At 40.2% G+C, this 27,687-nt stretch overlaps 1 protein-coding gene across 1 annotated transcript in view; it reads right to left on the bottom strand.

Annotated features, from left to right (window-relative positions):
* LOC120517211 (centrosomal protein of 112 kDa-like) overlaps nt 1-27,687 on the bottom strand; it is a 196,823-nt gene that overhangs the window by 43,479 nt on the left and 125,657 nt on the right. The window contains exons 18-19 of the mRNA XM_039739378.1: nt 8,176-8,290; nt 1,979-2,086 (exon numbers count right to left, since the gene is read on the bottom strand). Of these exons, the coding sequence (XP_039595312.1) occupies nt 1,979-2,086; nt 8,176-8,290 (223 nt within the window). The remainder of the gene's footprint in view (nt 1-1,978; nt 2,087-8,175; nt 8,291-27,687) is intronic.

Raw genomic sequence — 27,687 nt, 5'->3', positions numbered from 1 at the left:
TAATGAAATAGACCATTTTGTATGCATTGCATTAATTTCTGAGGACATGCTCAAAGGATGCGTTAAATGAACGTTGGGAACGAGTGGCAGCCATGATGTGTACTTGTTCTGAGCGTGAAGTATAAACTGGCCCTTAGACTTCAGTACTGTACAGCATTTGTTATCATTGATCACAGCATTCTAATAAATCACCTTAGTCAGTGGGTGGGCCTCTCAAGCAACGTCTTAAATTGGTTTGAGTTTTACTTAATAGGTAGAAAATTCTTTGTTAGTTGTAGTGATTATACTTCGAAGACACATGACATTCTGTATGGTGTTCCACAAGGATCTATGCTGGGTCCACTGATCTTTTTGATCTCCATGCTTCCATGAGGTCAGATTATCTCAAGGCATAACGTGAGCTGCTGACGACACATAGCTTTATTTATCAATAGCGCCTGATGACCCTGAAGCTCTTGGCTCTCTGATGCTGTGTCTTACTTGTATTTCCGATTGGATGAGAAGTAACTTTCTCAAACTAAATAAGGAAAAAACTGAAATCTTAGTGATTGGCAAACATGGATATACCCTGTAGCAAGAGTATTAGGAATAAACTTGACCCTTAGGCTTTAAAGTCATATTGGAGGTAAAGAATTTAGGGGTAACTATTGACTCTTAATCTAAATTTTAAATCACATATTAATCAGATTACTAGGACAGCATTTTTTCACTCAAGGAATATAGCTAAAATTAGACCCCTTATAACTTTACAAGACACTGAAAAATTAGTTTGCACGGTTTTTGGTTGACTAGATTACTGAAATACACTCCTTACAGGACTACCTAAGAGAGGCGTTACTGCAGAATGCAGCAGCAAGAATATTAACTTGAAAAAGAAAATCTGAGCTCACTTCAGCAGTTTTAGCGTTGTTACATTGGCTACCTTTGTCATTTAGAATAGACTTACAAAGCCTTAAATAATCTTGCCCCATCCTATATTTTGGCATACCTGTCCCCTTACACTCCAAGTCGTAGCCTCAGGTCTTCAAATGAAGGTCTGCTTATTATTAGTGGTGAGACGGCCTTTTGCTGTTTTGCACCTAAAATTTGGAATAGCAACAGAAATTTGCCAGGCTAATACTGTAGAACAGTTTGAGAAACTGCTAAAAACCCATTATTTTAAAAAGGCTTTATCATACGTACATTTTAGTTGTACTGTATCCCTATACGCCACTGAATTATCATTTTCCTCTGGGTTCTGCAGTTCCCTACTAATCTGTACTATTCCCTGCTGTCTTTTCTGGTTCTTCTGTGATGACAATCTGCTCTGCCACTACCTAATCAAGGTACCATACTGCCCTCTGTGTTTATGGCTTGAATGGAGGGTTTCCCAGATGTCCTTATCATCTTCAATGTGAAGTTACGTAGAATGCCCAGTGGGGATTTATCTTTTTTTTTCTTCAGCCTAACTGGAGTTTCTTTTTTGTTTTTTTGACTTTATCTTATTCTTTGTTGTATACTGTATAATATTGCCTCATCTTGTTTGTTTTAAATTAACTTCCTTTTATTTCATCTTGTGAAGCACTTTGAGCTACAATGTTTGTATGAAAACGTGCTATAGAAATACATGTTGTTGTTATTAAAGCATGAAAGGCGACTTGAAAGGCAAGATGTCTTAAAGGCGTGACGAGGGTCTATTTTTCTCTGTTGTGTGTAATCACACTGGATGTCCCTTTCACAATCAAGCTGAGGAAGTTCCAGCTGTAATGCTGCCTTACATTCGATTTTTCAGAACAGGATGAGGGCTCACACTTCTCGTTCTTTTCCAGTAACTAATGAAGCACTTTTCAAAATCACTGAAGCAAAGAAAAACAGGTTTACTTACACCGTCCTTTTGAACCTCGGCACCAGCACACCTACCATGAAGACGGCAGAAGTGCAGAAAGGAAATGGGAGAGTTTTGATCTGTCATTTAAGCCAATATTCTAAAAGTACAAACCTGCTGCTCGTATCTTTGCCTTTGGTCTTCAAGCTGCTTGTCAAACTCTTTTGACTGTTTCTCACGCAAAGATTTGGATCTGCTTAGGTCTGCTTCAACTTTCGCCATCTACGAAAAGAACAGAATCTTTCACTAGGGCTAGGAATATTTAATGTGGAAAGCAACATCTCTACTTGTAGGGGGTACATCAAAGGCCTGAAGTGATACTGGGGATGCAGAAAAGTCAGAACTGCCCACTGAGTTTCCATACTTCTTCAAAGGGACCAACTCAACACAGAAAAAAGCAAAGAAAACAAAGGGTTCCAGTGGCTGAGCCAGTACTTACCTGAGAGACTAACAGGGTCAAACGTTTCTCTTGACGTGACATCAGTGGCCTAAAAGTAATGCGAAGTGGGAACTTGCTGGTTACAAACCCTCTAGCGACTACAGATGGCTGTGTGTGAGCTGAGAGTTCGCAGAGCTCAAACTGTGGGTCGTTTACAAAGATAAATACAGGATGCCTACTGATTTCTAACCCTTTGCCCACTCAGTTTTATACCAGAACAGTAGCTAGAATGTCATTTGAAGTAGGAGTTTGACGATTGCAAACTGTTTAACCACTGGGCTGTATAAGGACATTGTGGTGGAACTGCAGTAGGAACTGGGAAAACTATTAAGCAAAGATTCTTTAGCCACGTGGCCGGAGACAGGCAAATGGACTGAGCTGTACTGTGAACTGTACACCAAGTGCAGTTGAGGTACAATGTGAACTGGGAACCAACCAGTTTCAAACTCTTGAGTTGGCTGTGTATGCCCTCAGTTACCGTGGTGCAATGAGAACTAGGAGCCACTTTGATCCTAAACTATTAGCCAGGGTATACATAGGAGTTCATGTGAACTACATGTTCACTGGTTTGAATTATTTTAGTTAGCGGTCAAGGTGAGGTTTGACCTGGGAGCCTGTCAAGTTTTAAATGCTTTAATCACTTTGTTACGCTCATGTCACATCAGATGACTTTCAGTCGCAGCCTCCATTTACACATTCTACTGTAAAGTCAATTGCCTAACGTGACATACCCAACAACTGAGACCAACTAGTCTGCAACTGGCTAGGATCCCATCAAACAAGTTAGATTATCTCGTTAGTCGGAGGGGCGAGCTGTGTATTCGGGAGAAGAATCAATGAATGCTCATCTGGAATTACAATGCATAGAATATAGCGATGAGGAATAAGGAACACATGTGATTTGAACCTCATAGACAGAAGAGAAGCTTGTCTGTCTGATGCCTCATGGTTTACACAACAGAATGGAGAAAAGAATTAGGGGGCGGAGATTGCAACTAAACTTACTGCAGCTATTATTTCAGCACCACTCTGTCAAGCGAAAAGCTATTGGCTGTCAGAAAAAGGGGCAGGTACAACTGTGCTGGAAGATCGGCGCAATAGTGACACGAGTGGCAATTTTCCAGTCGTGTAATTTCGACACGGAGCAGCAACTGATCTGCAAATCTGACATGACTCACAACAAAAAGTCGCATACTGTGACATTGGCTTTAGTGTTCAAGAGGCAATGAGCACTGAGAAGGCAAGGGATTCAAAAAGCTTAGCCACAGAACTGAATACACATACTTGGGACAAAATAACAGATGAACTGGTCTGAAATAGTTTAGTCACTGGTTGAGCTGTAGTGTTAATCTGATGATTTTTAACTCTTTTATAACTGGGCTTGTGTAGCAAGTCAAGTCACATTTATTGTCACATTGCTTAAGATGAAAGTACAAGTAATGGAAAAACTTGAATGAGGGAGCTTGCAATGTCTCAGTGTTTAAGATAAAATGAGAACTGGAAGGCCACTTACATAAAACACTCCAGTTACTGAGATGTATTTTGACTACCATGACTCGAGTACACTGCAAATGGATTCCAATTCTTCATCCATGGTGCTGAATAAGGACCAGGGCTCGCAAAATCAATAGCCCAACGCCCTGGGGTTATTAGCTTTTCCCAGTGGGCTAACAAAATGTAACACCGCCCTGTCCAACGGGCAACCAGAAATTATACGCCTAATTAAATCAAACTTGCTCCTATATTTGCTTTCTCCACTCTCATGACTTTGTATTTGAATAAAAAAAAAAACGATCACGGAACAAACAGCTTTTTAATCATGATGATCTGTCTGCAGAAGCGTGTGCACCTGTGCATGCGTGTAATGAGTTTACTTCTCTCTTTCATAGGCTAGAGATTCAGAGGGCCATGTGGCTGGACAGCTACTGAGCACAGTGCTTTCAGAAGGTACAGTATGATACGCAAATGAAACATCTCAGCAAGGTGTCCGGAAAAAAAAAAGTGGAAGGAGCGCGAGAGATAGGATTGGAATGTGGAAGGTGCTGGAATGAAAATGCCCTGTCTCTGCAATGGTGAGAGGGAAGGGGTGCCACGGTGTGCGGGAACAGTGCAGAGTGAACTACAGCAAAGAGTGGTATGCATCTGGGCCGTAACACTGAAGTGGAAGATGAGTAGTGTGAAGGAGTTAAACGAGTCCAATTGTGATAAAAAGGTTGAGGCGTCTCTCAAAGCCAGAACAGTGGGAGTATAGTTGGAAGGCAACTAATACGATTTCAAACTCCTGAACGTGTATCTCCTGCACACTCTCTCCCCCTAAAAGTTTGGCTTTCAGAGTACCAGGGCATCAAGCTAGATCATTTGGTACAGAGAATCCAGAACCCCACTCTCATTTCTTGTTACTTCTAAAATTAAATTTTGACGGTTAGTCCATCTACAGCCACCTGTGAGAGAGGATTCCCCCGCAAGAACAAAGTGAAAATATCACACCGTACCTCTCTACAGTCTGAAACACTGAAAGACCTCATGCATCTCTCCATAAATGGTGAATCGATTGAAACTTTTTGCTCTGACAAGCAAATCAGTTCCTGGATATGTTCCGGAAAAAGTTCAAGACACCTGGAATGTAGAACCCCAGCAAGATCAAAGCGCAGAAGACTGCAGACTAATGCACAGAACCAAGGCAGGAGGCTGATAAAGTTGTGTCCCCAGCGTCGAGTGGCACTCACTCATCTGTGATTTCTGTTGCAATCTCAGATTCAGAATCTGACACAGCCGGATTCAAGTTTACATTCATCACATCGTTCATACAGGTTTCAACTTAGTTAGAACTGAATGTATACTTAGGTTGATTGATGTTGGATTGTTACTTGATTGTTGAATAATGTATGTATGATTGTTGTTCAATTGACTTTTCGACTATATCTACCTTTCTACATTAAGAAATTGCCTTTTTTATTTGTCAAGATTCTTTTCGGGCCACCAAAACTGAAGAGATCCTGCCCGAAGGGCTACCACAGATATTGAAATTTTGCAAGCCCTGAGGACACAGCAGAAGCAATGTATGTGAACTGGGTTCATGCGGTTTTCAGATCTTTTCACTACTAGAACGTGTAAGGGGCACACAAACAGATTTAAAGTGAACGGGTATACCCACTGATTCAGCAACTTTAGTTGCAAAGGCCTCGGTGTCAAAGATGAAATGTGTACCTGCAGTGAAGTGTTTGCTCTGAATATTTATAATTCATGGCTAAGATATCCTAATATGACACACTGGATAGGCTCACCCTGCTGGGGCTTTTTTTCCTGGAGCGAAGTTTGATACACCTAAAGTCGATAAAGAACTTGAGATGCTGTGTCTTGAATATTGATTCGTAGGTTTTCTACTGTGCTGCCATAGGAAGAAGGCATTTCTGTTCTTGACTAACTATAACGCCAAGTGCCTTAGGAAGCAGCACAATCATGATTTTAACAGAACAAAAATGAACTTGTTATATTTAAAAAAATTAAATGTCTGTAGCTCTGGGAAGACAAGAAGTCTTCATTTCTATTTCATACGTAGCAAAAAAAAAAAAATGCTCCTCTGGCAAATGGATTTGCCTAACTTGCTGTTACTATTTATGAGCGGCCAGCTGGTAGTAAGCTTTTCTGAGAAAGGCAATGGGAATCAGTCACAGCAAGCAGGTCTTCTTCCCAAGTTCTCATTTTTTGAAAATTGGTGCGTTTACAAGCACATGCATAACCAGGTTAAGGTGAATAACCTGGTTAGAGCAGAAACCTGGTTTCTTAATAATTTGCGTTTACATGAAAAAATAATCTTCTGGAGTTCTCCTTTGTCAAACTGCTCCGATGTCACTAAACTGCACAAAAAAAAAAAAAATGAGTTAAATGTTATAATTGGCCATCGTGAATCAGGAAATGACGCAAAATGCCCGTGATAATTTTCTTGTTTTTAATAAATACTAGGGGGCTTCGCTCGCCAACCCCCCTGCCTGGGCTAAGCTCTAGCCACTTCGCGTCTCTGCTGCTCGCATATGTGGATTTCACTTTTGCCAAGCAACAAATCTTTTAATTCTCGTGAACAGGCCTCTTCATTGGGAAGAAACACTACTTTTCCCTGATGGCAACACAAATTAGATGATCTACAAGTCTCTGACTTAAAGTTTAAAGCCAAACAATATCTTCGTACTTCTGTCATATCACCTATCTCTTTTCACTGTTCCGTTATTTCACCGAGTAATAATTTCCATTTGCTCACACTAATGTAATCTTTACTATTAGTTTTTGAGGCTTTTGAATTTTAGTACTTTCATAATCTCTAACCTGCTCTGCACTTATGTTTCATGTTGTGTTAGAGTTATTCGTTGCGTTATGCAATTTCGCTCTTTTTGGCTTTGAAATTAACACGCAAATACTTTTTAAACTTACACTTTTACTGTAACACTTCAGTAAAAACAATATTTGAACTTCCTTTCTATCAATATCGCTTTGAAGTTTGATTCTACGTTTGGAATTACATTGTGACAATGCAACGTATAACTGACCTTGAGTGAATGTCGTTTCTTTCTCTCTACAGGAACTGTCTGACAATAGCATTCACACAAATGAGAAATGATTGAGCTGTGTGCATGGTTGTTAATGTTTTAGATGTGGTCAGGACTTTTCCAAATCTCTTTGCATGAAGTCTTGTCTCGTGGGATTTCACTTACACCAAACAACAAATCTTTTAATTTTCACGGATACGCCTCTTCATTGGGAAGAAACATTACTTTTCCCTGATGGCAAAGCAAATTAGATGATCTATTAGTCTCGGACTTAAAGTTTAAATCTGCACAATATATTCAACCTCTTTTCGCTTTTCCGTTATTTCATCCAGCAATAATTTCCATTTGTTTGTGCTAATGCAATCTTTACTATTGCTTTTTTGAGACTAACGAATGTTCATACTTTCATTATCTCTAACCTGCTCTGCATGTGTATCGCACCTACGTTTTTAAACATCTTTATGACGTTCTACTTTGTCACCTACTCTTTGTCTTTTTATTTCCGGCCCCGGCCGTGGTTAAATCTCTTGGCACAAAGTCTCGTCTCGCGGGACGTGAAAGTGTCTCTCTGAGAAAGTCACGTCTTGTCTCTCTTCCCAAGATTTTTTTATTATAATAGAGAGATGTTCAGTCAAATCGATAGTTTATTTATTGATTTGTTACCTGATTGCACATAGCTCTCTCTTTTCTGCTTGGCTGTTCGATTGAGCCATGCAAAGGACATGGCCATGCCGGTATGTGTGCTTCTTCTTGACTTTTATCCAGTGTTACTGGAATAATAACAACAACACCAGCATTTTTACTTCAGTAAGTATTATGGTAGGTAACTTTAATAAGTGATTGGACTATGTAATGTGTATTACTTTTAACATGTTACGCTACTGCTCTGGAGACTATACTGCTGAGTTTAACACTGTACATTCAGCTCATCGTCACAAATTTAACAATTTCTCAAATACGGAGAAAAATTATTTCATCCAGGAGAAGGAATAATGCAATTGCCCAAACATTTGCCTCTAGATATGTACTTTGTGGACACTTCTACCTGTGGCTGCTGAAAACGTGTGTGAAGCTAATGCACGTGCCGGTCGACACAGCGTAATGGATGTGCACAGTCTACAAAATCCTTAACAGTTATACAGATGAGGGTTTACATGGCCACATAATCATATTGTTCGTGGGAGAAATCTACCTCTGTTAATCAAGGCAAATAACCCGATATCTGGCATTTTAGAAATCAGGTTATTGAAGCGCATTTAACCGGCATTAACGAACCTCCACCCAAAGCTGAGAATCTGTTCCTTTCTATTAAGTAACATTTCCCATCTCACCTGCTGTTTCATTTCGGCATACACTTTCTCTGTGTTCTGCTGCATTTGCTTCCTGAACTGCTCTATGGTAGCTTCAGTTTGTTGTGCTTCCCTTTGGAATTGTTCCTCCTTCTCCCTGTAAAACCAGAGATATAAGATATAAGCAATAATGGAAATGTTAGAAAGAGTGGGGCAGGCCACTCAGGTCTTGGGACAATAGCTGTGCATTTGTGACACTCATAAGCATTGAGACAAGTCCTGCAGAGGCCAGTGTGTGTCATTCATTAGGATGCCTTAAAAACAAATTCTACACAAGACAAAAAATACACCAACTGCCTCCCTCTTGCTCTTCAACACTTTCCCCAACTGAAAACACAGAGGGGTGCAGGCCAAAACACAAAGTGAAAGTTATTAATGTCAGGGTTGAGAAGAGAATAAAAGTTAGGGACACTGGCAACATTCTAAAACTACGCGGTGGACTCCAGTGGTACCCGTTCACCTGGAAAGTGCCAGGCTGTAGAGAATGCAGGAGAGCCACACCTCTTTCACTCCCACTTTTCCCTGAGGGGGACACTTTACTTTCAGATGAGCCTACAACAGATGTGAGCACACCATACTGCCTCATAATGAGCACATTAGTAAGAAAGCAAGCTGTCAAAAAGTCAAAGCAAAGCAGCCTACAGCAAGCACGGCTGGAGAGAGGCAGCAATCCTGATTGTGCTGGGAGCGCGCGGCTCGTCTTTAATCAAAAAGTAAGAGCAAAACCTGAAGAGCACCTGCATTGTGCAATGTTTAATCTCAGCCAGCTTTAGGCAAGTTTTGGCAACACTGCCCTGGGACAGGCCCAGACAGAGCAGCAATGGTGACAGAGAGGGAGAGTGAGGCCACACTACGCCTCCCACAGGCGAGAGGCACTCCCGAGAGGGCAGGCCCAGACAAAATAGCTCTCATGTCAGGGAGTGACAGTAAGGCTACACTACGCCTCCTGAAGGTGGGAGACGCTCAGCATAAGAAAGGCTGACAGAGTGGAGACTCTAGACACACTAAATCTTATACAGGCATGAGACATTTAGGACATGTCCGGGAGTGACGGTCATTCCAAAGCAGGTTAGAAGAACCTAAGATGAGATAGCAGTGGTTTACGGAAGTGACTGAGAGATCACACAACGTCACTAACAGAAGACAGACACAACTGACAAATTAGGCCTAGACAGAGGAGCTCTGATGTCAGACAGTGAGAGTAAGGTCACCTTATACTGTATCTCTTCCAAGATGAAGACATTCGACAAAAGACAGGCTCAGTCAAAAAACAAGAGGTGATAAAGAGTAAGAGTCAGGCTACATGACACGTCTTACATGTTGGAGTCATTAAAGACAGGACAGCCTTGATGATCAGGCAGATGAGAGACTCCGGGCAGGACGATGTGTGGGAATATACGTGAGGCTACAGTGTCTATCCAGAAGACACACAATCAGATCATATGAGAAAAAGAAGATGGCATGAGTGAGGAAAGAGTAGCACTGGTGAGAGGGGAAGAAGGTTGGTCCATGACACCCTGCACAGGTTAAACACACGGGGCAGACTTATGGATGGAAAACCCACACATAGTACAACTGGGTACAAAGACTGAATCTGGTGAATCTACATTTTAACACCCATAGCAGAGGGGCACTCTGAACAGAACAGACCCAGATATGGCAGCCCTGAAGTCAGAAACTGATAAAGAGAGGGAGTCTCACTAAAGAGAGACACTCAAGACAGAGCAGAAGTGCTGTACTGGACTGACAGTAAGGTCACAGCTGCCCCTTAAACTTGAGAGGAGCTCAAGATGAGACAAGAATGGTGACCAGGGGTGTGAATGACGTCACATTATGCATCCTTATCAAGACCAAATAGAAATGGTGGCCAGGAGGGACAGGAAGGATCACATTTTACCTCTTGCAGGTTAGAGATGAGGATCGGAAGACAATTCATCCATGGAGTTAAAATAGAGGAAGGGAAACTTAATGAAGAAGCAAATAAAGATGAGAAAAACACCTGATCAGACAAATCAAGACAGCAGGGTACATGACAGGGCTCAAGAGTGAGTCCACACAATCCCCTGCATTGATGTCACACACTTCAAGCTGAACTGTACTTATGTCAAAGAGTGACAGACGGTCCACGCTGCACTCCCAGAAAAGACATAAGAAATCAAGCAGCACTGTTGAAAGGGAATACAAGTGAAGCCACACTGTGTCCTGCACACATCAGAGGCACTTCAAGGAATGACACTGATGCTCCCACAGAGCAGTGGTGGTGAAAGAGACTCAACGTGAGCTTACACTGCAACCCACAGAAGTAACAGACACCAGACAGGATCAGAAAAGGGTCACATAACATTTCTCGCCGAAGGTGACAGGCATGCTGGACACGTGAGAACAGCACTGTTGACAGGGAGTAAGAGTGAGGCACAATGCACTCTTGTGCAGGTGAGACATTCAACAAAACAAGTCCAGGCAGACAGCACTGGTGACATGAGGTGAAAGTAAGGAAGTGAAGAAACGGGCAGGTGTGACTTAAGCTGTAAATCATAGCAGACGCCACTGGTTAACATCAACTAAGGCAAGATGAAAAAAGAAAGGTGGCACCAGGCGTAAAAGTAGAATAATGAAAGAAAATTGACTGTAAAAGGGAGGAGTATAAATGGCTCTGAAAACGTATTTCGACTTTGTAATAAAAATATACATATGTTATTCTTTTTCTCTATTAAATATATATATATATATATTATATACATATACAGTGCATCCGGAAAGTATTTACAGCGCATCACTTTTTCCACATTTTGTTATGTTACAGCCTTATTCCAAAATGGATTAAATTCATTTTTTTCCTCAGAATTCTACACACAAACATATATACTGTGCTCTCTGGCACTTTTAGTCCTGGCTTTAAATTTTACTTGTACATTGTCCCAGTTAAATGTATGTCCTGTTGATTTAGTGTGCGTATAGATCAATGATCGTGAGTCCTTTCTTCTTATCACCAAAAGGTGTCTGAAGGTGCAGCACAAATCCTGGCCAGGTCAGGCGTCAGAATAGCACACAAACCCACGAATAATCTGCGCACGGTCCTCTTCAATGCTAAAAACAAGAAATCGACAGCAGAAACACGAAATGCAGTTTATAGCATTCCATGCAGTTCTTGCTTAGCGGTATACATAGGACAAACATCAAAAAGAATCGCAACACGTACACAGGAACACCGCAACGCCGTCAGAAGAGAGGACTCACGATCATTGATCTATACGCAGACTAAATCAACAGGACATACATTTAACTGGCACAACGTACAAGTAAAATTTAAAGCCAGTACTAAAAGTGCCAGAGAGCTGGTCGAATCTTGGCTATCAAATGATAACGCCATCAACAGACACTTGGACAAAACATATTCGTAATAAACAAAACTTTACACCCAATAAACTCCCCCCATTCCTGATCACATTGACTTCGCCATCTCTCTGCTCAAATGATGCAATTTCTGCTATATATTGCCTTTGATTCTTGTAAGTCTAAGCATTATCCTTTGATGAAGACCCCTGGCAGGGGGGTTGAAAGCTCAGGAATAAAAACTACTTTATAATACATGATTCATTTTTTTCTCCCTTTGTGGATCTCCAGCTGCAAATATGCAAACCGTATCACAGACCTTCTCTTCCATATACAAGGGGCCACCTCTCTCCAGTCGTCAGTTGGAGTCAGGAAGAAGAGGACAGAGCTCGGAGGAGAGGAGAGGAGTGGAGGCAGTGAAGGAAGGCATTGGCAGGCCCGGACTTATGGGTGATTGGTGCTGGGGCACTGTGTGCTGTGCAGGAAATAAGCGCACAGAAATTTTAAAAATAACGTAACTCAGTGGCGGACCGTGCATTTCACACCTAGGCCTTCAGTAGTGCTCCGTCTGAATCAACCCGCCCCTCAAAAACTAATTTATGGTTATAAAAACCATCTTAATATGCAGAAATACAGTATAAAGAGCCGTTGCATCACAGATAGATAACTCCTGTAGCCACAATTATTTATTGAATAGACAAACCAGGGGTGAACAAGTTCCTTTCTACTGCAGCTACAGCCGCGACACACATAAAAAACATCAATAATAACTCATAAACTTGCAATGTTATTTAGGAAAATCGCAACATTTTACTCACCAAAAATTCTGATTATTTGTATACAAAATCCATCCGCATCTCTTTCCTCAAAAACAGTTCAATTACTCTGTCATACAAATTATCCGTGCGCTTCAGTTCCATCAAAAAGTCCCTTTCTATCACCATCGAAGCTAATGCCGAAAGTTGAACCTGCCCTTTCGTATTTCTGGCATAAGTTTTAATTTGCTTTAGGGCTGAAAATGTCCGTTCGACAGAAGCAGTGTACATGGGAATGGTCACCGCCAAATATACCAATGTGAACAGCTGCCTCATGCTCTCATTCCGATTTTTCTGATGAAGGAAGTCAAGAAGATCAGTGGGAGATTTTTCTGCAAAATCATTCATGGCATATATTACGGTCAGTTCTGTTTTTAGCCGAGACAGATCAAAAACCGCTCCGTGGCTCTTGTGTTAAACTGGAGAAGGCTGCATGCAGGAAATTTTTCTTGTATTCCCCGAAACTTCTGGGGGTCGAGGAGTGTGACAAACATCAGGTTTAGGTGGTCTTGAAATCTGGTCTGTGTCTGGCAAATAATATTGTCCAGAATCCTGCCATGGAGTTAGCCATAGTGCGCGCGAGGATCTTGCGCTCAGAGCGCCTGCGGTGCGTTCAGTGGCCTCGTAGAGTTCCTCATATCGGCTTCTATCCAATCAATGGGTCTGAATACAGTGACGTTGCTGTACGCCTGCTAGAGTGCCCTACTGACACCAACTCAAAATCTGATTGGTTGAAGCAACAGGTTATTCGACATTTATTCTGTGTTAGAGTGCCTGCACAACGGATTGTGAAGGCCTCTCTGCCTGGTAACAAATGATGACTGAAATGTGATTGGTTAAATGCTTTAATACGAAAATATATGTCTGGAAGCAGCACAACCATCGGAAAAGCTATGAAAGGAAGTGGACAGACCATTTGGAATTATTTAACAAGTATTCATGGACAAAATATAATTAACATCAGTTTGTGATTCAGATATTTTTTTAGGCCAGCAGAGAAGGCATGACTTCGCCAGGGGCCTCATGTATAAACGGTGCGTACGCACAGAAATGTTGCGTAAGAACTTTTCCACGTTCAAATCGCGATGTATAAAACCTACACTTGGCGTAAAGCCACGCACTTTTCCACGGTACCTCATACCTTGTCGTACGCAAGTTCTCCGCTCGGTTTTGCAAACTGCCGGCACCCAGCGTCAAAGCAATGCTACTGTTCCTGTGAGGTTACTCCTTATTTTCCTGACGCGGCTTTATAAATACAGTGAAACTAACCGCATATTGTTTATTAGTGTAATGCATCTGATTGTAATTAACTTGTAACAATATAATGGTCCAGGGAATAGCCATAGTATACCAAATACCATAACTGCTTTAGTGTTGTTACTCTAACTGCACCTTCTTCTTCTTTCCGCTGCTCCCGTTAGGAGTTGCCACAGCGGATCATCTTTTTCCATATTACTCTCACTGCATTACTCGGAGTATTTATATCACTGTATCCGAGTGTGAATCACAGCAGCAGCTGATCGGAAAGAGAATTATCGGTATACAGCTTCAAGAACATGCTGTCTCAGCCACGGCGAAACGTTTCAAAGCCTTTCCTGTACGGACCTCGCGGTTCAGAAACAGTTTCATCCCAAGAACGCACTCAATCAATTGCTCCTTGTAGAACTGTTTGTACTTATAAGTACAATTACTTCACTGTAAACTTGCACTACAGTTAAAATATTACACAACCTGCGCCACTTTATAAAGCTGGTATTTACATATGATGACGATATCATTTTTAAGATGAAATGCAGCAAAATATGTTTATTATAGTATACAGATAAAACTTTAACTTCATTTAAATAATCTATATTCTTCACTGGGGCTGGCGTGAAGGATAGAATAATTAAACATGTACTACGAAGATATTTTAATGTTCCTTAAACGTTTTGAAGAATCGGCGCTCTAAGCTTACAGATGGATTAACGTCTATTACAGAGCTGATTGTGTGTCGATCCACCGTGCATAAGATAACATATTGACATTGGACTTTCTCTATTGGACATAGAGCCGCCCAGGAGTACTGCTGCAATAAATAATTTCATCGAAGGTCGCACACAATCACTGCGCCGTGAAACCCATATTTAATAATGTGCTTTAACTATCATCATGAAAATGGTATCACGTATACATCTCAGTATTTTAGTTATTCAGAGAGCTGTAATATCATGAATGTAATGGATTCTGTGTCCTGTCGGAGGAAGAGTGCCGGTTTAAGAACCATGTAGTGATTCACACACATAGAGCACATAGAAGATCACATACAAAACAAAGCATTTAATGTGCTACTTTAATTATGATGTGATTTGAGAAACTGGTTAATTAAATGATTTTAAGATGAAGTTTATGATGTTCTATTTTAATGACAAAATAAACTACGTGATTTAAGTGGAAATTTTGAGATTGAAGTTGACATTTCGTGCTTTTTCCGCACTGTGTGCCTTTTTTTTCTCTGTACCCTAATAAGCTTTCATATGACACTCAGATGGTGGGCTACGTCTTGCCTTTTCATAGCGACTTTGCCTCCACTTGGTATTCGCTGAAATTCTTCCATTTTCCCTCTTCCTTTTCCCATTGTGTTTTCACAGAAGGTTGAGCTTAAGGGCGATTTATATTGATTTGCATATTCAAAGAGGCGTAATTCTGGGAAGAGTTGGGGCGTTACATAAAGCGCGTGCATGAGCGTTACTTTTCACACTGTCCGGGATTTATGAAGCGGAAGAACGTGGAAGTTGGAGTACACACAGATTCCTGCATCTGGATTTTTCTGTGCGTAAGCACATTTCGGCTTTTGTGCTTACGCCATGTTATAGTGCGAATTCTACGCACGGCGTTATACATGAGGCCCCAGGTCTTTAGCATCGAGGCTTTATACTCTGCGTCTTTTCATTAAACTTGTATTTCACGAATATCTTGTGCGATCTTGCGATGTCCATGGCTTTATTTAATTTTAGCTCAGACCCGGCACTTAAAGTTTCTCCCGCACTTTCGCTGAGGGAGGGTTTCCGCAGTAGCTGCACTTATGAATATGCTAAGCGCAGTCCTTCACCAGTGAATATTTACCTTATATGGGCAGGCACTCAATTACGTGGGAGGCGTGATGATGCGAGACGCAACTCCGCCTCACACGGCAACCGAGCTGCAGGCTATGGCCGTATACAGTATATGGACAAAAGTAGGTTCCAGTTATGACCATTACTCGTAGAATTTCAAAATGAAACATGCCTAACTTTTGTACGTAAGTTGTAAGGAATGAGCCTGCCAAATTTCAGCCTTCCACCTACACGGGAAGTTGGAGAATTAGTGATGAGTGAGTGAGTCAGTCAGTCAGTCAGTGAGGGCTTTGCCTTTTATTAGTGTATATATATATATATATATATATATATATATATATATATACAGTAATCACTCCTCAATCGCGGGGGTTGCGTTCCAGAACCCCCCGCGATAGGTGAAAATCCGCGAAGTAGAAACCATATGTTTGTATGCTTATTTTTATATATTTTAAGCCCTTATAAACTCTTCCACACTGTTAACATTATTAGAGCCCTCTAGACATGAAATAACACCCTTTAGTCAAAAGTTTAAACTGTGCTCTATGACAAGACAGAGATGACAGTTCTTTCTGACAATTAAAAGAATGCAAACATATCTTCTCTTCAAAGGAGCGCTGTCAGGAGCAGAGAATTTCAGAGAGAGAGAGAGAGAGAGCGCGTGACAGAAAAGCAAACAATCAAAAAATCAATACGTGCAGTTGCACACCGCGATAAAGCAGCCGCAACAGAAGGGAGCAATGTGAAGGTAGTCTTTCAGCATTTTTAGAGTAGCGTCCGTATCTTCTAAGCAAACAGCCTCTGTGCAAACAGCCCCTCTGCTCACACCCCCTCCGTCAGGAGCAGAGAACGTCAGAGAGAGAGAGCGAGAGCGCAAGATTAAAGCAAACAATCAAAAAATCAATACGGGCTTTTAAGTATGCTAAAGCACTGCGATAAAGCAGCATTTTTTAGAGGAGCGCCCGTATCTTCTAAGCAAACAGCCCCTCTGCTCACACCCCCTCCGTCAGGAGCAGAGAACGTCAGTGAGAGTGAGAGAGTCCGAGAAAAGCAAACAATCAAGCACCGCTCGGGAAGCACATCGCATATCATTGAGGAGTTTTATTTAATACGTAATACATACTCTGATTGGGTAGCTTCTAAGCCATCCGCCAATAGCGTCCCTTGTATGAAATCAACTGGGTAAACAAACTCAGGAAGCATGTACCATAAATTAAAAGATCCATTGTCCACAGAAATCCGCGAACCAGCGAAAAATCCGTTATATATATTTACATATGCTTACATTTAAAATCCGCGAAAGTCGAAGCGCGATACAGCGAGGGATCACTGTATATAAATAAAAACACACAAACATATACTGTATAATTGTAATAAGAACATCCTGTTCAATTAGATTGTCCCAATAACAGCAGGCTGAGATCTGAAGGTCCCTAAAGTCCTCTTCTTTCTTCTACACTACTTGCTAATTTATTCCATGTGTTTATAGTTCCTTGTGTTGGGAAAACTTTGTATTTTAAATTTGTGTAAAATTTGCCCTTCATAAGTTTCCAACCATGTCCCTGTGTTCTTGATACAGAATTTATTTTAAAGTAACAACTGAGAGCCAAAGTATCAATTCCATTCAGAATTTTAAACACTTCAATCATGTTCCCTCTTACTTTTCGCTTGCTTAAACTAAAATGGTTCAACTCTTTTCTGATTGCTCATATGTCTTAATCCAGAAATCAGCCAAGGTGCTCTCCTCTCAACTTTTTCAAGTGTTTCTAGATCTTTTTTGTAACATGGAGACCACTCTGAAGGCAGTATATAATGCCACCAGTGCATTATATAACTTATTTATAAGCTCCAGCGACTTGTACTCTGCACATTGTGATAATAACCAAACATCACGTCAGCTTTCTTGATTGCTTCTCTGCACTGTCTGGATGTAGATAGTGACATGTCCAGTACAACTTGCTGGTCTGTTATAAGGGCTACTTTCATGTTAAAGACCTCCCACTCCATACTAAAGTGTAACATTTTTACTTCATATATATGTAACGTTACACTTTTCATTTGCTTAAATTAAGTTTTTCTAAGCCAGTATGCTATCCAAGTCCTTCTTTAACGCTGCAGACAATTCTCCATTATTTGCCCTTCCACGTAGTTTGGCATCACCAGTAAACTTGAATGGCTTATTGATTATGTTCTTGTCCAGATTGTTTATGTATATTAAAATGAGCAGCACCAATTTTAACATCGCCAAATTCTGAAACAGTTCCCCTCACCATAACCCTATGCATTCTATGTTTCAGCCAATTTTGTACCATCAATGGACTACGCTTTGAATTCCCTTCTTTGAGTTTTGATTACTAACCTTTCATGCGGTACTTTATCAAAGCCTTCTGAAAATCAAGATAAATATCACATACACCTCTCTAATCATATGCTTTTGTTGCTTCCTCATAGAATTCCAGTTCATTTGTGAAACAAGACTTTCCACATCTGAACCCATGCTATTTGTTAACACTTCTGTTCTAGACAAATGCTGCCTGATCTTTTCCTTAATAATGGCTTTTATTAATTTACCTGTGATGTACTTTAAGGTCTCTGGCCTAAACTTACTTGAATCACCCCAATCTCTCATTTTACATAACAGGATAATACTTACTAGCCTCCATTAGGAATTTTCCCAATGTGCAGTGACTTTCTAAAATATGTGCCAAGCATGTTTTATCTGCACTCAATAACTACCTTCAGCACTCAAGGATAAAAAATGAGCTGGTCCTGGTGATTTGTTTGATTTCAGCCTATTTAATCTGAGCAGCACTTCTCCCTCTACAATTTCCAAGTCACTCCATACCTCCTTAATAATCTCTTTTATTTTATCAAGATTATCGACTTCTTCATGTATAAACTTTAATAAAGAGCATGTTCAAAGCACTTGCTATTTCACAGTCTATATATTCTCTGCTCCTATTACACTTCACGTCCCACTTGACTGTTCTTTTACTGCTAAAATATTTAAAGTAATTTTTTGCCTTTTTGCAATATTTTTCTCCAACTGTCTTTTAGCCTTCCTAATATCCTTTTTAATCTTTTCTCTCAAATGCCTTACAGTAGTATGGAGTTACTACCTTTATATGCCTTATAAAGCTGATGTTTTTTTTTTTGGTAACTTCCATTTTAGCTCCTTACTTACCCACCTCAGAGTTTTCTTTAATTTCTTACTGTTTCTAAATTTTGGAATGAATGTGTCCTGCAATATATGTAAACCACTTTAAGGCTTGCCTACATCTCCTCAACTATCACCTTATTTAAAATCTTATCTCGATGTATCTTCTTACAATTTGTGCTACTACAATCAACTGTTTTTGTTTTAGAATATGCACTCTGTCAAACACTGTAAAATCTATTATGTTGTGGTTACAGATCCTAATGGTTCAAAAGCCTTTAACACTTCAATTCTATCCTGGTTATTACAGAATACTAAATCTTGATAGCCACTTCACTGTTTGTGCTTTAACATACTGTGTTAAAACAGAACCACTGATTACATCACAAAACTCCTCTTCTTCTGATGCAATATTTGTAAGCCTAGCCCAGCCAAAATTCCAGTATTTATAGACCCCCCAAGATTTTACTATTCCCCTTGCAAATTTGTCTTTTTATATTATGAAAAAGAGATGTATGTACAGTATATATTTCAATATATACATATATCTCTCTATTATATAAAAAAAATCCTGGGATGAGATAAGACTTTTTCAGAGAGATAATTTCAAGTCCCGTGAGACGAAACTTGTGCCAAGAGATTTAATCACGCTCACGGTCCACTCACCTCTCATTCATGTGAATGCTTTTGACAGAAAACGTTCCTGTGCTCTGAGCTCTTATAAATTTTGATGTTTTCCTTATTTCAATACAAGACATACAATCTATTCATTTCCTTTGATGTAGTCCTTTTCTGGACAATTTTATACGTTCTAGATGAAACGGAAACTACTAAGCGAAGAAGAAAGGGCAGTGGCCAAAAAGAGGCCCAAAAGCATTGGAAAGAAAAGAATTCAAAAAAGAACAATAATCATTTAATTGTAAATTCGGAAAATAAGGAAAGTTATAATCAGCCCGGAACAAGTGGAACTGAAAACCTAACAGATCCAAGCGGGGACGGAAATAAAAGACAAAGAGTAGAAGACAAAGTAGAACGTCGTAAAGAGGTTAAAAAATGTTGGCACGATACACATGCAGAGCAGATTAGAGATTATGAAAGTACTAAAATAATAAAAGTCTCAAAAAACTGATACTAAAGATCAGATTAGCGCTAACAAATGGAAATTATTACTCAGTAAGATAACGGAACAGCGAAAAGAGATCGAATATATGGACAATGGTAATATGACAGAAGTATGTAGATATTGTTCGGCTTTAATGTTTAAGTCGGAGACTTGTAGATCATCTAATTTGTGTTGCCATTAGGGAAAAGTAGTGTTACTTCCCAATGAAGAGGTGTATCCGTGAGAAATAAAAGACTTGTTATTTGGTGAAAGTAAAATCCACAAACACTACAGATAAAATATCTGAATCTACAATAATTGTTCGTATTTGCATCATTCAATGCTCAAAAACATAGATTTACACGATTCAGGACCATACACTACGAAAATCTGGGGTCCCACAACAATTAAAGCTATGACAAGTTTAATTTAAAAAAAAAAACACCATCCGGTCAGGTTTATATTTATAATCACAGAGAAGTGATGCAACATAGAATCAAAAGAGTTAAACGATCGGACGTATTAGAAATTCTACAGCCAATAATGGATATAAATCCATACATACAAATTTACCGCACTTTACATGAAATTTATCTGAAAAACACGGACAAAGAAATGTTCTTGGATTTCTATATGAATTCAAAAGATCATGCTCGGGTATATAATATAATAAACCAACATGTGACAAATTGTCAGCGATAATAGCTTTGAAAGACAGATATATCAAAGACAGAGTTGATACTCATGTTTATCCAAAAGTACAGCATGGTTCATCGCAGATCTGAGAGATTTCGAGCGCGTAGGGCCTGCATGGGAGTTGGCGAGCAAAATGAGCAGGGGGCAGAGCGCCCTAGTAAAAAAAGATATATATTTAGTCTGATATGATCAATAGATACCTAGATAGATAGATACAGTACATTGACAGACAGACATATACACACCCACATGGTATGTAACCCCCTCCCCAGGAAGCTTTTAGAGTGGCACACAGCTCCCAGCCTGCAGGCTACCTTTTCAGAAAAGAAATACTTCTTCACTGAAGTTCAGCTGGAATCACCTGCATGCAATACTAAAATATTCTGGCTGGACTGGCTGCTGCATGAACTCCAGGCTGTCACAGAAAAGTAAGCTTTTAAAAGTCAGCATTGCTAAAATGAAAAAGGTCTTGCCCATCTGGGGTTTCTGTTGTACAGGTTTGTCACGAGTGCTGATTAGACCCATCTGGCTCTGTTTCAGGAAAGCAGCTCTGATGCTGACTACATTGAATTTCAAGTCTAAGTGCTACCAATGTCATTTGTTTTTGAAGGAGTAAAAAGCATTGCTTTACACTTTTAAGCTACACAGCAGATAAAACTCCAAGTCTGAAATGCAACCTGACTGCAGAAAAACACAGTATGATGTTAAAAGTGCAACAATAAGCCTCTAAGAACGACTATACATATTTCCATCCATTCATTTCCTAACTTGTTTATCCATTTAGGGTTAGAGGAAGCTGGTGCCAATCCAAACAAGCACAATATTGCTCACACACACACATATTCTTAGCTCCAAGTTGCAATCTGATATTTGGGTGGTTACCTGGCAGGTAACGCTTGTGGTTGCTGGACATACATACACACACACACTCGCAGGCCATGTTATTAGGTACATCTTGTTAGTACCACATTGGACCTACTATTGCCTTCAGAACTGCCACAATTCTTTGTGGCATAGATTCAACAAGTTGCTGGGAACATTCAAGGATTTTGGTCCATATTGATGCGATAGCTTCACGCAGTTGCTGCACATCCAGGATGCAAATCTCCTGCTCCACCACATCTCAAAGGTGCTCTACTGGATTGAGATATGGTGACTGTGGAGGCCATTTGAGTACAGTAAACTCATTGTCATGTTGAAGAAACTAGTCTGACATCCTGCTGGAAGTATTCATCAGAAGATGAGTACACTGCAGTCATAAAGGGATGGACATGGTCAGCAGCATACTTAGGTAGTGGCATTTAAACAATGTTCAGTTAGTACTAAGGGGCCCAAAATTTGTCAAGAAAATATCCTCCACACCATTACACCACCACTATCCTGAACTGTTGGATGGATCCATGCTTTCATGTTGTTGATGCCAAATTCTGACCCTACCATCTGAATGTTGCAGTAGAAAATCAAGACATATCAGACCAGGCAACATTTTTCAATCTTCTTTTGTCAAATTTTGGTAGCCTCAGTTGCCTGTTCTAAACTGATAGGCATGGCACCTGGTGTGGTCTCCTGCTGCTTGAGCCTACCTGCTTCAAGGTTTGACATATTGCACGTTCAGAGATGCTTTTCTGCACACCTCAGTTGTAATGAGTGGTCATTTAAGTTACTGTTGCCTTTCTATCAGCCTGAACCAGTCTGGCCATTCTCTTCTGACCTCAGTTCACCCACAGAAATGCCTCTCACTGGACGTTTTCCCTTTTTCAGACCATTCTCTGTAAACCCTAGAAATGGCTTTGTGTGTAAATCCCAGTAGATCAACAGTTTCTGAAATACTCAGACCAGCCTGTCTGGCACCAACAACCATGTGACGTTCACAGTCACTTCAATCACCTTTCTGTCCCATTCTGATGCTCAGACTGAACTTCAGCAGATCATTTTGACAATGTCTACTTGCCAAAATGCAATGAGTTACTGTTATGTGATTGGACACCCTTTTAAAAAGAAGACCGGGGGGAAGGTACATATGACCAGCAGTACCTCCCCAGGGACACGAGAGGGCAGGCCCCCTTGTTTACATAGGGGCCACGGAACTGGAGCTCGGAAGCTCAACCCGGCAGAGGGTACCTGGACAGCTCTGGAGTCTGGGCATGAAGCACTTCCGACATGCCTAGAGGTGCCGCCAGAGGAGGAGTTGAGTATATATGCAGCACTGTCGCGACACCCGGAAATGCTGCTGGATGTCAATCGGGAGACACCTGGAGCACTTCCGGGTGAAGTATAAAGGAGGGCACCTCACTCCTTTTGGGAGCTTGAGTTGGGAGGAGGTGGACAACGCTTAGAGGAGTGGAGTGGAGAAGGCAGAAGAAAGACAAGAAGAAGAGAAAGAGAACTGTATATGGTGGTAATTGAGGCACTGTGTTGTGTGTAGAACTAAAAGGAGGAATAAAAGCGTCTGTCTAGACATTTGGTGTCCATGTCTGACTGTGTATAGGGTTCAAGTTCACTATATATATATATATATATATATATATATATATATATATATATATATATATACACATACACACAGAGGTGTGAAAAACTATTTGCCCCCTTCCTGATTTCTTATTCTTTTGCATGTTTGTCACACAAAATGTTTCTGATCATTAAACACATTTAACCATTAGTCAAATATAACACAACTAAACACAAAATGCAGTTTTTAAATGATGGTTTTTATTATTTAGGGAGAAAAAATCCAAACCTACATGGCCCTGTGTGAAAAAGTAATTGCCCCTTGTTAAAAAATAACCTAACTGTGGTGTATCACACCTGAGTTCAATTTCCATAGCCACCCCAGGCCTGATTACTGCCACACCTGTTTCAATCAAGAAATCACTTAAATAGGAGCTGCCTGACACAGAGAAGTAGACCAAAAGCACCTCAAAAGCTAGACATCATGCCAAGATCCAAAGAAATTCAGGAACAAATGAGAACAGAAGTAATTGAGATCTATCAGTCTGGTAAGAGTTATAAAGCCATTTCTAAAGCTTTGGGACTCCAGCGAACCACAGTGAGAGCCATTATCCACAAATGGCAAAAACATGGAACAGTGGTGAACCTTCCCAGGAGTGGCGGCCGACCAAAATTACCCCAAGAGCGCAGAGATGACTCATCCGAGAGGTCACAAAAGACCCCAGGACAACGTCTAAAGAACTGCAGGCCTCACTTGCCTCCATTAAGGTCAGTGTTCACGACTCCACCATAAGAACGAGACTGGGCAAAAACGGCCTGCATGGCAGATTTCCAAGATGCAAACCACTTTTAAGCAAAAAGAACATTAGGGCTCGTCTCAATTTTGCTAAGAAACATCTCAATGATTGCCAAGACTTTTGGGAAAATACCTTGTGGACTGATGACACAAAAGTTGAACTTTTTAGAAGGCAAATGTCCCGTTACATCTGCCGTAAAAGGAACACAGCATTCCAGAAAAGAACATTATACCAACAGTAAAATATGGTGGTGGTAGTGTGATGGTCTGGGGTTGTTTTGCTGCTTCAGGACCTGGAAGGCTTGCTGTGATAGATGGAACCATGAATTCTACTGTCTACCAAAAAATCCTGAAGGAGAATGTCCGGCCATCTGTTCGTCAACTCAAGCTGAAACAATCTTGGGTGCTGCAACAGGACAATGACCCAAAACACACCAGCCAATCCACCTCTGAATGGCTGAAGAAAAACAAAATGAAGACTTTGGAGTGGCCTAGTCAAAGTCCTGACCTGAATCCAATTGAGATGCTATGGCATGACCTTAAAAAGGCGGTTCATGCTAGAAAACCCTCAAATAAAGCTGAATTACAACAATTCTGCAAAGATGAGTGGGCCAAAATTCCTCCAGAGCTGTAAAGACTCATTGCAAGTTATCGCAAACGCTTGATTGCAGTTATTGCTACTAAGGGTGGCCCAACCAGTTATTAGGTTCAGGGGGCAATTACTTTTTCACACAGGGCCATGTAGGTTTGGATTTTTTTTCTCCCTAAATAATAAAAACCATCATTTAAAAATTACAATTTGTGTTTACTTGTGTTATATTTGACTAATGGTTAAATGTGTTTGATGATCAGAAACATTTTGTGTGACAAACATGCAAAAGAATAAGAAATCAGGAAGGGGGCAAATAGTTTTTCACACCACTGTATATACTAGCAGAATACCCGCGTTTTGCAGAGGAGAAGTAGTGTGTTAAAGAAGTTATGAAAAAGAAAAGGAAAAAAAAAAAAAAATAACATAACCTGATTGTTAATGTAATTGTTTTGTCATTGATATGAGTGTTGTCATATCTATCTCTCTCTTTATATATATATATATATATATATATATATATATATATATATATCAAAATACCCGCGCTTGGCAGCGGAGAAGTAAAAAGAAAAGGAAACATTTTAATAATAACGTAACATGATTGACAATGTAATTGTTTTGTCATTGATATGAGTGTTGTTCTCATATCTATCTATCTATATATATATATATCTATATATATATATATCTATATCTATATATATATATATCTATATCTATATATATATAGCAAAATACCGCCTTGCGATGTCATGTGTTAAAGAAGTTATGAAAAGAAAAGGAAACATTTTAAAAATAATGTAACATGATTGTCAAAGTAATTGTTTTGTGTATTTGGTGGCAGCGTCACAAAGTTATTTTCGTCTAGCTGCATCAGAAAATGTACCACGACGTCTGACACGCCTCCTTTTTACTGTTTTCTCACAGCTTGGATTGCTGCTGTTATATATATATATATACACACACACACACACATATCTACATATACATACATATTTTCATATCTACATATCTATATACATATCTACATATACACACACACATATATATACACACATATATATATATATATATATATATATATATATACCTATCTACATCATATATACACACACATACATACATACACACACACAAATTATATGTATGTATGTATGTATGTATGTATGTGTGTGTATATAGATATATATAAAGATATTGTAATAACTGGAGACCAGAGGCGTGAAAAGGTTTGGGGCAGCCACCCGTTTAATGCGGTTTCCTGGCTGCAATAGAATTCGAGACATTTCAAACAGTTGTTTATACAACAGAGTCCAAGACAGAACTGCCTGCCTAAGCAAAGGCAGTGAGCTTTATAGCTCAGAGGGCGGAAATGATGTCGTCCTCTGGGCCGGAACTGGAAGTGACATCACCCTTGGGGCGGAACCGGAAGTGACCTCATTCTTGGGGCGGAACCGGAGGTGGTGTGTCCTTCCTGGAAATGGCGGCTCCTGGTGGGATTTCCCGGGTAAGACCTGCAGAGAACTCAGAAAGAGCGTCAGCGTACCCCGCCCCTGGGCAGATGTATAAACAGTATTGTCTAAGCCCTTCAGCTGCTTCCCATGCACACGTGTGTGACAATATATAATCTAGATAGGGGTGTGTGTGTGTGTATATATATATATATATATATATATACACATACATACATATATATACACATACATATACTTGTGTGTATGTTTGTATGTGTATATATGTGTGTGTATAGCTTTGGTCACTGAGTGCAAGGGAAAAATAATAAAATATAGTCTATAAGTTATTAAACAGTAAAACATTAACGTTTTAAGAAGTACAGGTACATTGAGCACTACTGGAGTGGTTGCGGGTAAACTACATTTTAAAGACTGTGTAACACAACAGGTAAGTAACTAACAGCAGCTAAAATGTATATGGATCATCTCTCGGTAGTAGATCCCTTTTGAAAGGCTACACGACGGCTGTGGTATAGAAATTACATTTTCTATGTGAACGTTCAAATTTGTGCCTCTGGTAATGTGCCTTACCGGCAATTAAAGAAAATTATTTTGTGTCCTCTGCAGTGTTAAGAGAAAGGCTTTGGTTTGGGATAAAAGGAAAAAAGGTGTAAAGAAAGGAAAGTTGCCTTTTTCTTTTATATAGTATAGAGAGATGTGTTCGCTGACATTATGATCGCCTTTTGGGGACAGTCGCGGTGGGTCTTGTGTAGACTGGTGAGACGTCCCGCCATTAATCGGCTGTGATGGCACTGTCAGTCCTCCACTCGTGTGCGTGTCTTCATAATCCGAGCTGAGGACCTCATAATCGTATATGTGCAAAAGAAAGTGTGAATCGCCTTAATATTATTTTGCCGTCGTGTAGAAAAGGGGTCCCGTGTTTGCACTTGTCTGGGCTAAAGCGCAGGGGGAGGAGGAAAAAAATTAAAAGTGCTCTCTTTAACTTAAGGCAGAAGCGCAGTCAGCGTCTCAAAGGCCAGCACAGCTATGCACAGCGCTGGCTGCTCGACTTTGCTGGGCAGGAGACCCCTTTTGTACACGTTCATGATATCAAAAGTCTCAGCGCTCTTTGGAGGTAATTCATATATTATATATATAGCAAAATACCGCGCCTCACAGCGGAGAAGTAGTGTGTTAAAGAAGTAATGAAAAAGAAAAGGAAACATTTTAATAATAACGTAACATGATTGACATTGTCATGAGTGTTGCTGTCATATATATTCCTGCCTAACTAAATCACCCTCGCTTCGCTCTTACTTTTTTACCGTTCATTTAATCATGGCTAGTGGCGGAAAAATTATAAAATGGAAGGAGGACTGGATGGCTTTACCAAAACAATTATTGATGGCAAATCGATTATTCATAAAGCTTGAATTGGTGATCTGTTTTTCTGTGTTAACCTCATATTTTTTTCATACTTCTTCTCAAACTAAGGTGGTGCGAGGGTAAAATGAATCGGGATGCGCTGATCAATGTAATCGGTGTACCAGGAAATCATGCATTGACAAAAGCTCCCCTTTGCTTGTAATGCAAAGTGTGATTAAATGCATTATTTTTTAACGCGTTATGGAGCACATGCATCGAAGCTTCTCAGCTGTGCTTGTGCTAAGAAAAGGAAAGTTTTTAAAAATAACGTAACATGATTGTCAATGTAACCTTTTGTAAGTAGTGCCTGGAGGATTCAGTGTGGAGAAACTCTAGAGACAGCGTGTGTATTAACTTGTGGATTTTTCTGTGAGTATTTGGTGGCAGTGTGACGAAGTTGCTTCGGAAGACGGCGTTAGCCGCGGAGCTCAGCTCAAAGCGAAATGAGGTAAATGGGAGGGGAGATGATGACGTGACTCCCCACCCGCCTTAACTGTCAATCCCCACAAACACAGTCTCCCGGAATTTGCATAAGCACACCCCTTCACCTACAATTTTAACTTAGTTACAAAGTGATT

This window comes from Polypterus senegalus, chromosome 17 (assembly GCF_016835505.1).
Source record: "Polypterus senegalus isolate Bchr_013 chromosome 17, ASM1683550v1, whole genome shotgun sequence".
Classification (NCBI taxonomy): domain Eukaryota; kingdom Metazoa; phylum Chordata; class Cladistia; order Polypteriformes; family Polypteridae; genus Polypterus; species Polypterus senegalus.
Note: the sequence above shows the minus strand (reverse complement) of the source record. Positions and strands in the feature narration are given on the sequence as shown.